The sequence below is a fragment of the Dicentrarchus labrax genome, unplaced genomic scaffold, assembly GCF_905237075.1.
Source record: "Dicentrarchus labrax unplaced genomic scaffold, dlabrax2021, whole genome shotgun sequence".
NCBI lineage: Eukaryota > Metazoa > Chordata > Actinopteri > Moronidae > Dicentrarchus > Dicentrarchus labrax.
Window position 1 is genome coordinate 20267706 of NW_026136707.1, and position 16040 is coordinate 20283745.

Consider the following 16040-nt stretch of genomic DNA (forward strand, 5'->3'; position numbering starts at 1 on the left):
ACACACACACACACACACACACACACATATATACATAAAAGTGAATAAACACATGCACATATACATATGCATATGTCCCTTTGTCGTTTTCAAAGAAATTCAGCACGTTACTGTAAACATGTAAAAATGTTAATCAGACATGCTGTATATTATATGAATAATATACATAAACACAATGACAGCAGCAGAATAAACATACAATCTATATATGAAAAAAAGATATAAAAGCATTAAAATAATGCAAAGCAGAAAAAAAAAAAAAGAAAATAATTGAAGTATATATGTATATATAAATATATGTATAAATGTATATACATTTATATACATTAAAATACACACACAGATAAATATAAACTAGAAACACTAGAAAACAGACAGTCACACACACACTCAAATGCAGGCCTTCCCCGGTGACCTGGATACACCCAGAACTGACACTTTATCTACTTAGCAGTGTCACCTTCAGAAGCCTGCACAAGTGACACACACACAAACACACACACATACCACCTCGTCTGTAAAAATCCCCCCACAAATAACAGCCGTATGTGTGTCAGGTTTAGGGGTCTCCATCATGTTCTTTTTAAGGCACCGGCTTCATATCTATAATTGAAGGTAATCGGCTGGTAAAAGGATTGTAAAGGGTTTTGTGCTGTAGTTAAGAATTGATCATAAGCTCTGGCTTTTTCATGGTCCTGCCACTGACCTTGTAATTGATTTGGTGAGCAAGTTGTTTTTTTTTCTCCTCTCTTGTGTTTGGTTTGATATAGAATAATTGACTTTGCTTGCTGTAGTGTGTCTGTCCAGGCTATGTTCTTTGTCTTTAAGCTCTTTCGTTTTATTTCCATGTTCTTCCTCATGAGAACCAGTTAGGATTTTGTGCGAGGTACATTTAGGTAAGTTTAGGTTTAGGGATTACAACCAGTGCAGTGTCCTCACAAGTATAACAAGACTAAGGTGTGGGCGCTTATGTGTGCTCTCCTGATTACATGTGTATGGGCAAGTGAGTTTACATTTGCAGCAAGCTGACCTGTGTTACAGCGAGTGTAATTGATTGTGTGTGCTGGTGTCTCGGTGTTAAGGTTAATTTCTCTAACTGCTGGTAAGTGCTGTCTGACCGCTCCCCTGGCGGCCTCTCCGAGCTGAAGTAATGCCACTTAGAGGCCCTGGGCCCCCGCCACTGGCCAGCCCATTGATCCGCTGATCAATAATCGCATCTGTACCGTACACTGAGCAGGCAGGCTCCCGCACTGACATGACGCTAACACACTGACTGTTGTAAGGCACACAGTCACACCACACAAATGGTTAGCAAACTGTGGTTCAGGGATCACCAAAGGGTCCTTTAAAGGGGAGTCTCCTCCAAAATTAGGTTTAGTTTCATTTCAGTTTAATGTCTTTCAGTAGAAGTTATCCCATTTGGACTATAGATTCACTCTCATCACTATTATCTCTCCATACAGTGCAGACATATTGTGTTGCCCTTTTCTGATCAACATACAACACTTCGAGTATAAAAAACAATATGTGCATCGTGATTAAAACAATTTCAACTCTACTACTGCTTTTTAGCAAATTAGAATTAAGTGGAAGTCACTGCACTGGCCAATGGCAAAGAAAAGCTGATGCTTCAACTAAAGTCGACATTTGATTCATTGCAAAATGTAGAATGCAACTACAATATTTTATTTTCTGTGTCATTTGTTGCTGTCCTGTATCTCTCTGTCCCTTCCACTCATCTCATTCTCTTTTTTTCCCTCTGACTCTTTGTTTCTTGTATTCTCACATTAACCAGAGTCATCTGGATAGAGAAATAAAATGGCATACACATACTTCTTCAGGATGTTCAAATCTGAAAATTAGTATTCATAAAGTTTATATAATAAGTGAAATTCCCCCACATATATTATGAGCTATGTACACGTTTATTATCAGTCTCTGATTCAGTTTTACAGTAAGACATTTCTTCAGACAGTTCTGTCATCAGGAAATCAAAATGACATCGCCGCCCATCTCTGCATCCTTTACTTCCTCCTGTTTTATTCCTCTCAGGGAGCCTCCATCTTGTTTCAGATCACAGCCAATAAAGCAGCCTGTCTCTCTCTCATTCTTTCTCTCTCTCTCATCCTCTCTCCTACTTCCTGTTAAAGGAATCAGTCAGTCAGAACACTCAAAACACATATTAAACAGGCATCAGCCTCTCGCCGGGGCCAAATCACGCTGTTCAAATGTTGTTCTTCCACCGGGAGCGCAGGACAACTGAAGAGATGGGATCTGCAACATTAACTTGATTCACGGCTGCGGCGACTGAGTGACACTCCATAAACCTCAGCGGGCCGCCGCTGGGCCCCGCCGACAGCACCCCATGGCTAATGTGATACACACTACCAACGCATAGCCTTACCACCCCCACAGCACTGCACACGCTCTGACATGCACACACACACACACACACACACACACACACACACACATATGTATATACTCTGTGTGTATGTATGTGTGTGTGTATGTATATATATATATATATATATATATATTCAAATATATATATACATATACATACACAATGTGTGTGTGTGTGTGTGTGTGTGTGTGTGTGTGTGTATATATATATATATATACACATATAAGTAAGATCTAGCAGGGATGGGCATATACATACAAATACACAGAGTAGCACATATTGTACAGACACACACCAGTAAAGCCTGACCTTAACATGCCACCCACTTACTGAATGATTTCAGATAATCACAATACATACATGCATTAACACATATTTGGCACAAACTGGCAAAACTGAGCTGTACCAAGCTGAACATACACATACAGTCAAGAGTTCTCACACTAATATGCCCTCTCCCTCTTAAACACACACACACACACACAGATATAAACAGGGTTTATGGTAATGCAGCAGAAACTGCACAACCACTGAGTTATTGTCCTCTCCAGCCGACCTCTCAGCTCGCAGCGTTTTGGCGTAGGCAGTTAGCATCGGCCCTGTAGCTCTGTGTAAAAAGGTAACCTCTGCTGCTCAAAATGCCAACTTCCTCTGGCTGTCTTCGACAGTGCTGACTCCCTCCACACACTAACTACCGTGCTTGTCACTTGAAATACAAATAGTACAGTCCGAATTGATATTTACTACACAGACTTGTTGCCCGTGTACTGCGGCGTCACAGTGAATTTCTTGTTTGTTTGCCTTTAAACAAATGCACATTGTTCTCTTCTACTACATGAATAAGGAGAAAGAGATATACAGCAGATCTGTGGAGATAAATAAAGACTCATAGCGTGAGAGAGGCCTAAAGTCTTACTCTGTAGGTCAGAATCAGGGAGTTGTGCACTTTATATTCAAAATTGCATATTTCAGCTATAATGTAAAATGTAGCCCTGATGGCATTCTAAACAAGACCCCAGAGTACCAAGAAACCTCCCTCTTATAAAGCTCAGTCGGATTGCTTGGTTGTCCTTTACTCTAACAGGAAGTGCCTCCATAGTTTGTAGTAACTGGTCTTACCAGGTATGAAAACATACTAAGAGAAAAATCTTCTGAGTGGAAGAGTGAAAACAGCTTTATCCTACAAAATTACCCTGTCCATCTACACTTAAAAGACTACATTCTCTCTTGACTCTCCCATTGTCAGCTTTTGTTCTGTGACATGTAGATTTGTAAATTCTCTATCATTTGTTAAGTCCATTATGATTCAACAGCAGAAAACACTGGCTAACTCCTCTCCTTTTCTGCATAAATCAAACAAGTCTTTGTGAGAGGAGATTGTTGAAATGTCCTTTGTCTTTTGTCCACTGTTCTTTTTTAGCTACTCCCTAAAATAAACCTGGCAGGTGTAGACAGGTGTGGGTGTATGTGTGTGGATGTCATTAAAATAACTAATCATCCAGCCTTAGAGCTGCAACAAGTTCTCATCTTCTCACTTTAAGGATAATGCCAGTTCTTGATGATTTGTCATACTGTATGCTAAAGTGTGAACATTTGCACATGACAGATTTATATATCGGAGGCATCAAGATAAGCCATCTTTTGCACCCTTCTCATTAGATATTGGCCAAGGTCAACAATGAAAATGAGAAATCAGAATATTTCTTTAAAGACCTGAAATGGACAGGAAGCATCAGTGGATGCATGTGTTGATAGAAAAGACTATATTTTTATCTTGAATGCTCTAAAACCAAGTTCTTAGCTGAACCTGGGAGCTGCTTTTAAGTCTCTGACACACAGCTTTAACACCTTTAACTTTGCTTTCAGTCATTAAGAACAATAGGTGTGTTCCACGCTTAAGGCATAAAGTGTTCACTGTTTCCTCCAGTGATTCTTCGATAGTCCATTTTGAGAGTGTATCTGTGTAGAATGAACAGGCTTTCTGTCACCAAAGGACTTAGTGGTCAATGCCTACTTGTCCAATAAGAGCAAGAGTTGAAGCTAGCACATCTCTGTGTCTGTTTACACTGGAGGAGGACAGGGCACTGTTGGGTCAGACACTGTTTGCAGCACAACTCTGACTTTCTGATCACATTGTCAACCTTGTGAGTGCAGGACATTAAATGTCTGGGGGAGATAGGAATATCAATGATTGATGAGTTTGTTCCTGTATGTACTGTGGGATCTGTGTGATCTCATCACTACCCTTGGGGGTAAACCTTGTACCTCCAAAATGTCAGGTTTTCAAGAACTGAGCAAAAAACAATAAAGTTTTTTCTTATTTCCTAAAAAAGGAAGAGTCTTTCATAAGCCTACAGGGTTGTAGAATCTACAAACTTTAAAGTTTAAACCTTCAGGAGAAACTAAAACATTGCAAATTAGGGTAAATGTACTCTTCCTGTGACAATAATGTGTGTGCTTTCTGTATTTGTACAATAAGTTCATCTGTGCTCGGAAGCCAAGGCGTGAACAGAGTCCCTGCTTCACTGTCTCAACTTCCCATTTTTCTGCATAGATTAGCCTACAAGTGTCTGAGCCAGGCGCTGTTTAAACAATGGCACTTCTAACACTGTTCCTATCACCTTGGAGACGCCATGGCAACCTGTGATCTGAGAGGGCACAGTGTGGCTCAATTAGCACCAGCCGTATCTCACCGCACTCGTCCGCCAGCCTAATATCTCCATATTCTGTCTCCTTTCATGCATTAAGTGACACAAATATGTGAAGTGTTACATCACCTTTTATATCAACTTAGCTTTCCTTATAGCTTTTTCCCTTTTTCTCAGTGATTGGTGCATAAACATAGCAAGTTCAACAGTTGTGGTAACAGAGAACATTAGAGAGAATATGACCGGCCATGTGTGGTATTGTAGGTGCAGTAATTGCTATGCCTATTTTTGTTCTTTTGGATGTGATCCTGATCCTCTTGCCATTGAATATTTGCTTTTTATATTCTGATTCTATTCCATTGGACACCAAAATATCACTTCTATCTCTGGTTTTGGCTCCTGTTGTCTTTTCTCCCTGTGTTTTTGCTGTTATAACACATGTCATGGCAAAAGGAAGATTTTAAGTGCTTCAAAGTTTTCACTGTTCTTCGCAGTTTTAGTTAAATTTCAAGTTTTAGCAATGTAGGAATTGAATACCAGTGTCAGCAAAGTAACTTCAAATGTGTCTCTGTGTTCCTCAGGTATCGTGTCCAAGTCTTTCGAGTGTCGTCTGAAGGGTCAGGGGGCTACTTTTGTGGAATCGGAAGCCGTGGACTCCCCCGTCAGCAAGAAAGGTTCATCTGATGCATCCAGCCTGGATGATTCTGTCCAGCAGGTCATCATCATCCAGGGCTACGGCGACGGGGAGGTGGCCATCGACCAGGCCCTGGAGGAGTCAGCTGCTGCCACCTTGCAGACGCTGGCTATGGCCGGCCAGGTGGCAGAGGTGCTCCACATCACCGAAGACGGACAAGTCATTGCCTCAGGCAGGGAAGTAGCATCCGCAGGGGCCCACCTGGCTGGAGGCAGCACCCAGTATGTGGTGCTGGAGTCGGGGGAGGCCAGGAAAGGGTTGCGGGCTGTGGCTAGAGGAGGGGTCGCAGCCGCAGGACAAAGTCACATTGTTTCCGAGTCGTCCACAGCTCTGGACGCTCTGCTCAGCGCCGTCAGCGAAATGGGCCATCAGGAGGAAATGCACGGAGAGGCTGCCATCGTTCATGAGGTCTTGACACCTGAGATAGCCGAGGCTGCGCGGAGGGGATCGCACCTGAACGTGAAAGAGGAGCAGGAGGTGCAGGTCATCCAGGAGGCCGGCCAGGAGGAGATGCAGGAGGTGCTGCAGCTTGCCGCATCCCAGATGATGAAGGAAGGTCTAACCCAGGTTATTGTTAATGATGAAGGAACCCATTACATTGTGACAGAGCTGGACAACTGCACCTTGCAGGTGGAGGGAGGCGTGTACGGAGAGGCCGGGGCAGGCGATGGGGAGGTGCAGCAGACAGAGCAGCAGGCTGGAGAAGAGATGGTGGTCTACCTGGATGAATCCTCTCATAATATAGTTCTGGAAGGGTAGAGGAGAGAGAGATTAACTAAAAGAGGTACACTTATTGTTTCATTTCAGTTTTTTAATTCTGTTAATGGCTGCATTAGGCCAAATGTTTGCCAGTAAATCCCCTACAGTTTTCCTTTTCCCTTGTCCTATTTCATTTTACCCAGTTTGACTCTTTTTTTTTTTTTACTATCCTCTCTTGGCTATTCTAAACTCAGGTTAAACATCATTTATTTAGAGAGACGGTGACGGAAAGAGGTTTTGGTGCTAAGTGAGTTAACTTGCAATCCTTACAACCCCCAAGACTACACAAACCTCTTGATCGATGCCATGCAACTTATGGAAATGATTATATTTCCTCCTGAAATATTTTTTAAAAATGCGTCTGACATACTGAGAGTAAAATGATTAATTATAAAAGAAAATGTGTATTCTGCTCTGTAGTGGCAACAATGACTTTCCCGCAAATGCTTTTTCTTAATACTTCTGTTTAATATTATTTCAAGTTGTGTTTGTGTTGTTAGAATTTTGCTCACGTCATATGACACAAAGGTTTATTCATTTCTTGCCTATTTTTACGTTTTTTCTTTCTATATATATTATCATTTGTGAAACTATAAGCTGATGGATTTTTTAAAAATTCCAAAACCTTCAGATGATTTATATGTAACAAAATAGAGTTGATAATTATACATGTCAGTTTTTTGACAACCCCTCAGCTGTTGCTGTCAGCTGTGCAAGTTCAGCTTTTGGGAAACCTCTAAAACAATTAATGCAATTTCATTTCTGACAATAAAGTTTGAGCTTAATTTTTAACAACCATATCCAGATGTCTTTCTTAATAGTATTTGCTGTCAGTTGCCACATGAAGCTCACATTTCAGCATCGATACTGCGATTACATGTGCAGCGCCATCGAACAAGCAACATGCACATACATGCATCAGCTGATGGCTGCCATCATGCTTGCTGATCGCTAACACAGTCATTATCATCACCATTATCATTATCGTCATCATGATCACCGTCATCTTAATCGTCATACTATCTTCTCTCCCCCCATCAGGCCCATTCTGTTCATTGCATACAACACACTCGTCCTTTTTTCCCCAGCAGTATTCAGCACTGGAGGGAGAATCAATATTCATTTAGGCCCCTACACAGGCCTGGTTTCTGATGGAGTGAGTGGGAGAGCAGTATGACGGCTGCAAACACAATGGCCAACCGCTGAAAGTACAGAGACAAAGCACTCATACACACTGAGGGCATCAAAAGATCATCCCTTTAACACACACACACACATACAACGCGCACGCAGAGCGAGAAGGTGGGCAGAGAGAGAGAGAAAGTGGTGGAGGAGTGGGCAGGAAAAATGAGAGGATTACAGATGGATGTTGAGAGAGGTGAGGCCAGAGAGAAGTGAAAGAGCAGAGTGAAATCCACAACCACACAGAGAGAAGGGAGCCTGTAATTTCACATAACACCTGTCTGCCTTTCAGCCTGTCTTTGTCTCCCGCTCCATGTTGCATTTATAAACTCGCGCAGTCTTTTAGGGCTCTTCTTTTTCCATTCAGTGAAGAGAGGCGCATTTAACAGGTCATGTTCTCTGTGTGCGTGTCCGTACGTGCCTGTGAGCGGGAAACCAAAGTTTGTGAACAACAAAGTGAGGTAAGAGTGGTGAAAGAAATTCAAACCGTTACATTTGAAAGCCTCATGTTTATAGAATTTACCCTATAAATACATGATAGACCTTTTTCACAACAGCCATTTTGACATTAAATAGTAGGGTAAACCCTGGTTGACACATTGATACTAATTAAGGTTCCGATCCATTCAGGACAAACAGAGTCAGGGGGCTGCTATTGTACATATATTTTGGCTCACTGGAAAGGCTCTGCTACACTAAATGGAATAGAACCTTAATCAGTATCATTGGTACCACCTGTGATTACCCTACTATGTCAAAATGGCTGCTGTGAAAAAGGTCTATTTTTTTTTGTTCTTTTTTTGTCCTGATAAAAGTCTTAGGGCCCCTCAGATTTATTTTATAACCCTCAGAGGGTTCCTGACCCTGGGTAGGGAACCACTGCATTAAACAGCTACACATTTTAAAAGAAAGTAGCAGATGAGATAAGTCAAAGTGAGTGACCTGAGCTAAACTGGGTCACTAACATCTCCCAGTTCACTGTGTGTGTTGGTGTTTTTGTTCTCAACAGGAATGTCTGTCTGCGCTCGTGCTCGCACATTATTCTGCCCGTCTGGCTGAGTGATTGTGTACTGTATTGTGTGCATCTCCACCCTCCCCGTGTATGTCCCTAATCAGGGCTGGAAGGCTCATTATTAACTGCAGCAGGCCACTCGTGTGACATGGAAGAGAGAGAAATTAGCAGCTGTCACCCAGTGATGAGTTCATTTCCTGACAGGCCTCTGCTCCGAAGAGTCCTGCTGCAGACGACCAGACGGCTGATGGAAACCTGCTGCTGAAGCTTAATTGGAGAGCCGGAAAAGGGCAGGGGGGAGGGGGGATGAGCTCAGATGGAAAGATGAGGGTAAAGAAGTGGGAGCAAGGGTGGAAGTAACGCATTAAAGTATTAAGTAACATTTAGAATTTAACAAAAAAAAAGAAAGAAAAATCATTTTTCATGGAACACATCATCTTATCAAATATGATACAGTGCTTTAGATTAAACTATCCAGAAGTATGTCAAATAGTTAGCTCCTCTACACTGACATTAAAATGCTGCTTACTCTTAAATACTTGAGTAACAATAATCAAAGAATATAATATGCAGTATAAAATATTTCATTCTGAAAAGGGATATTCTGCATAATGATTACTTTTATTTTGGATACTTTAAAGCAGCTATAATCAATATTCATATATTAACGACAGCTCACAAGACTATGATATGTGAAAGGGCTCACTCTTAGTGATAAACCTACTGGACAATTATCCCCCAACTCTGTAGTCTCCCTCAGCTAAACTGGAGTTTGTAGTGTCTTTTAGCTCATTGTTTTGGTTTTCCAGCCTGAAACTGAACTGTTTTGGTTTTTTAGTGCAGCGGGCAGCTGTTTCCAGGAAAGAAGCTCTAAAAATCCAGCAAACACTACCTGCTCAGCACTAAATAGCAGACAAACATAGTTAACGACTAGCAGGTCGTATATTTAGCTGCTACAGAGCCACATATTTCTCCCAGGAGATAGTGGAGATCAAACTAGATCCAAAAGGGAGTGAATGTTGGGAATACATTCATCAGGTGGCCAGAAACACAACTCCAAATGAATGCTAATGTTGCTCCATATCTGCAGGATGTGTAAATAGGCAACTTTCCCATATCAACTTAAAACATGATAACATGTCAGTGTTGTGTTTACAGCTTGTTTACAATAGTCCCAAATGGCCAAACAGACCTTTATTGCCAGGTTAAGCACATTTTGCTAACACCCACACCCTGAAGACACCATATCTCCAAGGTTTCACTTGTATACTCTGCCATGAATTGTGCCTGGTTTATTTTTAAGACAGTGCCAAAAGTCTAATCTATTGATATACTGCATGTTTATATTCACTTTGATGAAAGTCCCACATAGTATTAGCATCCTGTGGGTGGAACAGCTGGTGGTAAACGGTTAAAGCCCTGAAGGCAGGATATTTACTTCTAATGATGTATTTTTACATTGTGGCATTGCTACTTTAAGGATCTAAATACTTTTAACTGTAACCCACCATGGGCTGGGTGGGAGTGGAGTGTAGAGGGTGACACAAAAACACACACACACAAACCTAAACGCGCACTCACATGGACACTCACAGAAACACTAACTTGCACCCACTCCCGGGGGCAACTCTCATCACTCTCCTGGGGACAACTGAGAGGGACAGGAGTGTGGATGGGCGTCTCTCTCTCTCTCTCTCTCTCTCTCTCTCTCTCTCTCTCTCTGTTTCCCTGAGTATGATAAATATGGCAATTCTGTTTAGTCGCCATCTATAGAAAACATATCAGCCCGGGGATCATTTTCTTAATGTCTCCGCTATTAGTTTTGCCTTCCCTTTGGCAGTATTAGCATGCCGGCTGATACGCTCTGCTTGTGTGTGTGTGCGTGTCCTCAGGGCTCCAGGTACAATTCTATTAAACCCGACTTGTTTGTTTATTTCCTGTCTGTCTCCCTCTACATGTGCCCTGCTTGCTAGAACCTCGAATCCTGGTGTGTACATACATCCACGCTAATGTCGATATAGGCCACGTATAGCTACATGTACAGTCTGAATCCAGTGTTTGTTTTTGTCATTTTTGTTGCTGTAAATCGATAGTTGTTTGAGGCCGAGGTGGAGCGCAGGGGAAGCCACGGTTCAGTTACGGTTCATCTCTTCCATGGGAGTTATTATGGGAAAATGGGGAGGAGGGAGGGGAGGGAAGGAGGGGTGTGGGGGGAGCCCTGCATGGATCTTCTCCCTTTCTCTTACTTTTCCTATGTGGCTCTGCATTTGTGTCTTTGATCATGTTAATCCCTGCCTAGCGCCCACCCCCCCGGTCTCCCTGCCATAGACTCACTGCCACACACACCTCAGCGCCTGACAGAAATTGACAGCCCACTCTATCCCACACATACACACCCCCTCCAAAATGGCAAGCATTCTCCATTCCTCCATAGAGCAGCTTACCCCCTCCCCGAAAAGGAATAAAATAAAACACCAGGCAGGCAGGCAGGCAGGCAGTCCCATTGACGGTCTGCAGCAGCACTTCATTAAGGAGAAGCAGTGATTGAAAGGGGATCTGATTAGCTCACTATGATGAGATAGCAACGTTTCAACCTTGAACCAGAAACAACTGTAAGTGCTTTTTAATTAGGCACACAACACTGAGGAATAGCACTTCAAAACATAAAAAGAGGGAGTGAAAGACAGAGTATCTCAGGCAGAAGGGAAAGTAAATGATGAGGCAAAGAGTGGATCAGTGGGAGGCCTATTCCCTCTGCCCTTACAAGAGCATTACTTTTTCAACACCATGCACATCATGGAAGAGAAACTTTAAATTGAATTGAGCTGAAATGCTCTCAAAACAGTTCCAGTTTGGTTTCTTCTCCATTTAGATTTACAATATTTAAAATTATATAGAGCTCTTGAGGGTAAGAAAATGTCATGCTTTGAATCTGCGCTCTTGAATTAAACAATTTGACATCCTCAATTTTATATCAGTGGCCTTCACAGAGTCTGATTCACGTGTATAGACTCTGAGAAGTCGGCACGCTACCCTGTGCCAACACGCCACTCTGTTTAAATAGCAGATCTTCACTGTCAGCCTGCGATAACACCTTTCCACATAGCTGCTGCAGCCATCTGCTTCATGTCAGCCCTGCCATATAGGGGTTAACTCTGTTGGTATATTCATTTTAGCAAAACAAACAGCGGGACAGATGAAGAGGAAAAAAATGGTACGATAGGGTTTTTAATGATTCAGAAAATATTTCATGATAAGGTGAAACTTTAATGTTTTACTTAGCAAAAAGTTAGGTCACTCCAGCAGTAAATACTGACAAGATACAACAAATGGAAAAAAAAACAACCTGTGCCCACACTGAAAATGCCTGTAAATAGACTAATTCACCAAAAACGAAGTAAAGGAACCAGTAGTTAAAGGTACCATAATAAAATTCTGAAGCATTTTACATATAATTTTTATTTATTATAATTTTCATTGACAATGTGACATAAAATTAGATCTTCCCCGCCTTTCTCAGTTGCCTGTGGACTAATTTGTTTTTCTATGTATTTTCTACAAACAAGTGGCGGCGGGTGTGGTTGGGCCGCCGGTGCTGCATAATGCTATTCAGCATGGCTGGGTTGCAGCTGGCTTCCTAACCTTAGCTTAACTGCTAATGTTATCACTAGCAAAATACTATCTGAGTGGATAAGTTAGCAAATGATTTCTCCAGCTAACGTGCTCCATGATACTAACTTAGCAATGCAAGGCAGGGGCAAGTAAATATATGAGAATGCAACAGTACATACTGTATAGTACTAATACATGAACATCAATACACTGCACCAGCAAGTTCCTTGGATTTTTTGTGGTTCTGTTAAAGAAAAAAGAAGAAGATTGAGAGTTTACAGCCATGCTGGCAGCTCTCTGAAGCCTAGGCAAACATGTGAGCAATGCTAACATCATCATTCACCATCTTAGTTCAGTGTGTTAGCATGCAAACAAGTACATGTAATGCAGATGGAAGTTTTTGGTTATAAAGTATTGAGTAAATGGAAATTTTGACCAGATGATGGCATCAGTACAACACATTGAGATCACCAATATCTAATATTATCCTGAGGGGGACGTGAATGTCTGTACTAAATTGTATGACAATGCATCCAATAGTTGTTGGAGACATTTCAGTCAAAACCACAAATGTCATCTACATAGTGGCGCTGAGGAAATTTAAAAAAAAGAAAATTACCAGTCATCAAGGTTCATCCTCTGGGAATGTCGGTACAAGATTTAATATTAATCCATTCAAACATTGTGGAAATATTACCAACATGGTGGACAGATCGGCCAGCATTGTCATCCACTAGCATACTGTAGCTAAGAAACAACAGAGAAAGGAAAGGAAAAGGATATTGTTTTCTATTGACTACCTGAGATGGAAACATAAGCAATTTAGATTATCTCTGTCCACTACTACCTCAACAAATATCATACCTGTCGTCTCTCCCATATCTGGGGAAATTTATGACCATCCTGAAAAGTTCCAAGTACATTCTGATTTTCTGTATTTTGATACCAAAAAATAAAGGCTAACATTGTCTGACATAAAAGAACAACAACAACCTGACCAATATTAATCCAATCTTGAAAGGCTTGTTCCATTTTTCTTACGAGTGTGCCTTTTTTGGCATTCACAAAGCTGATTGATTGACCACAGCTCGGCCGCTGGAAACCCAATTCAAATGTTATTAATTTTGCACCATTTCAAAAGGTTGTTGAAAATGTGTTTGTCAGTTGGATGGAAACAAAGCTGTTGGTATCCTTTACTAATTTAACACAGTGAGGCCCCATCCTGTGGCTTCAACTAACTACATATTGATACTGCTGAAAACTTTGAGCTATAGATTCTTTTTGCTTCACCAAGAGAAATAGGAAAAGACTTATGAACATTCTTAGAGTAGAAATGACAGCTTTCAGGTGAAAAAAAAAAGTCCCAGAGATTGCTCTTGCACACAACACAACTCTGTTTTCATTTATTATACTTACATTCCAGTCCAGTTGAGCTATCGTCTGTGCATGAAGTGTTTATAAATGGGCCCACGTGTGTTTGTGTCTTCACTATTAAAATGATGTGACTAAAATGAGAATGTCAAATATCTCGGTGCATGAGTAAAGTTTTATTTTGCAGCAGGCTTTCCTCTTAGTCACCCCCTCATGTCTGTTACTTTCTTTTTTTCTGTCTCCCACTTCTTTCTCCTAATGTACAAGGAGGAAGTCAGGCCTCAACTCTCTGGGTGATCTCATTTGCTGGATTGAGTTTTAGTGTCACTGATATTGGATTAGATGTGATACTACTCCTGACTGTGCCACTGGAGAACTGCAGTCACAAATTTATGGTGCTGCCAATGGGTGGTGTCTGTGTCATTCAACAGGACTCATATTATTGGCTAATTCCCTCATCCCCAGTGATCTGGTTGGCATTTCAGCCCTCTAAAAAACCCTACATGGGAGTTAGCCTTTCAGTGTAATGTTCTCAGGGAAGAGGAATACGTCATTTGTGAGGATTTATTCCCAAATTGATCTTAAACATATCTGAGCTTGTTATAATTTCTCTGGTTTTCTCATAGTAGGGTATTTCAAAGCGATACATAATTGCGGTGTGCTTCCTTCCCAGCCACCCTGACCGTCTGCCTTTTAACCATCTTGCATGGTGAATTGAGCCCCGCATTTGTGAAGTGTAGCCCTGGGAGTCCCCTAGTGGCCCCAGCCTTGCTGTAACAAGCGTGGGGGGCCCCTGTGGTAAGTGCTCTCTGGGGACCCCAGCTCTGATCTGGCCGTCCCTGGGGCCCTGTTAATTCCTGCTCCGCTCAGAAAGCCTCGCCACTCTCCACTGCTCTCCTCCTCCTTCTCTTCATACTGCTCTCCTCCTCTTCTTCATCCGCCCATCATACTCTCTCTCTCTCTCTCTCTTTCTCTCTCTCTCTCTCTCTCTCTTTTTTCTGTTCTGTCTTTATGTAGAAGGTGTGCTGTCAACAGGGAACTCGGCCAGTCTCATTAAAAAGATGGTGGAGGTTGTGAAGTTAGGACGGTGACAGAGATGTGCAGATCAGTGGCAGGGTAGTGTCGTGGTTGGAGAAACAGTCCATTAACTGAACCGATATGATATTCGGGTTGTTATATGATGTGGAAACAGCCCAGTGGCCTTAGGAATTCTGTCCTTACCGAACAAATCTGCACCTCACAATGTCTGCCGAATGCCAAAGTTCAGTGCCAACACAGGAAGTAGTCCCCTATATGTTGCAAGGTGGGAAGTAAAGAGGTGAAGGTCAGGGAGGTGGATGGGCATGTATGCTGTCCAGGAGACCAGAGTTCACATGTTTATTATCCATAACCCTGATCTTTCCCTGACCATACTGTAGTTACCATGAGCAGATATTGTAGAAAGTGAGAACTTGGAATGGAACATTATCTGGGGTTTTGACTTTCCAAAGTCAACAATGTTGTAGGCAGTTTGGTTGTGTCGTGTATAATGTGGCTCCAAATAAAAAGTCGAACTCATGTTCATAGCTGTCCATACCAGCTACCTGTGTTGTTATCAGAAATCTGTATCAAAACATCTTCTCTCCATCAGTTCAAGCAGTATTTAACTTTTTGCCTCATCTGACAGTTGACAGTGACAAGCAATTAGAGAAAAGATAATATAATAATGACATGTGACAAAGGTTTTGAGCCAGAATCAAACCCAGGGCGCTGCAATTATAACTACATTAGTCAGCTGAGCCACCAGGATGCCCCACCAGCTTTTCTATGCTGCGTGTTTCATAAGAGTTAAGTGTAAAAGTTTGGGGCTATGAGGTTTGACTGAACCTTCCTTCCCCTGTGCCAAAGTGTACATGAACAAAACAATTTTTTTTTAAAAGGGCATCCTCCAAATGAGGCACCAAAAGGCCATCATGATCTTCTAACCATCATCTGTATCTTTCTGTAAGCTTTTCTATCTGCCCTCTGCCCCTTCCTTCCTTCCCCTCCCTTTCTCCCTCTAGTCCCTCCACCCCTGCCCTGTGACTGGGCTAGGAAGAGGCTGGAGCATGGTGGGGTGGAGGGTTGAGGAGTAGCGAGGGGAGGCGTGTACATGGGGGGAGGAGAAAGGGGGAGGCGCTCAGATCATGCCGGGCGACTCCACAGGAGTGATAAGAGCGAATAAGCTGTCAGCGTGGGCGTCGGATGGGCCTTATTGTTCATATTTAGATGGAGGAACAATGGCGGGGTGTCAGGCGCCTATAGTTCATAATCTGCTGATGCTGACCAAGTGTCAGTGTGATCCATGAGCACCGAGGCTCCTGAATCCTTAAGCAA

At 42.1% G+C, this 16040-nt stretch overlaps 2 protein-coding genes across 3 annotated transcripts in view; both read left to right on the plus strand.

Moving 5' to 3' along the window:
- The window catches only part of znf407 (zinc finger protein 407), a 142661-nt gene extending 135355 nt beyond the window's left edge, over nt 1-7306 (plus strand). Inside the window, exons 9-10 of one of the 2 annotated variants that reach the window (XM_051406731.1) lie at nt 5637-6533; nt 6703-7306. In XM_051406731.1, the coding sequence (XP_051262691.1) occupies nt 5637-6508 (872 nt within the window). In that variant the 3' untranslated portion in view covers nt 6509-6533; nt 6703-7306. Of the gene's footprint in view, nt 1-5636 lie in introns of both variants that reach the window. The other variant, XM_051406730.1, reaches the window with a different exon arrangement.
- The window catches only part of LOC127367146 (teashirt homolog 1), a 197509-nt gene that overhangs the window by 112011 nt on the left and 69458 nt on the right, over nt 1-16040 (plus strand). The window lies entirely within an intron of this gene.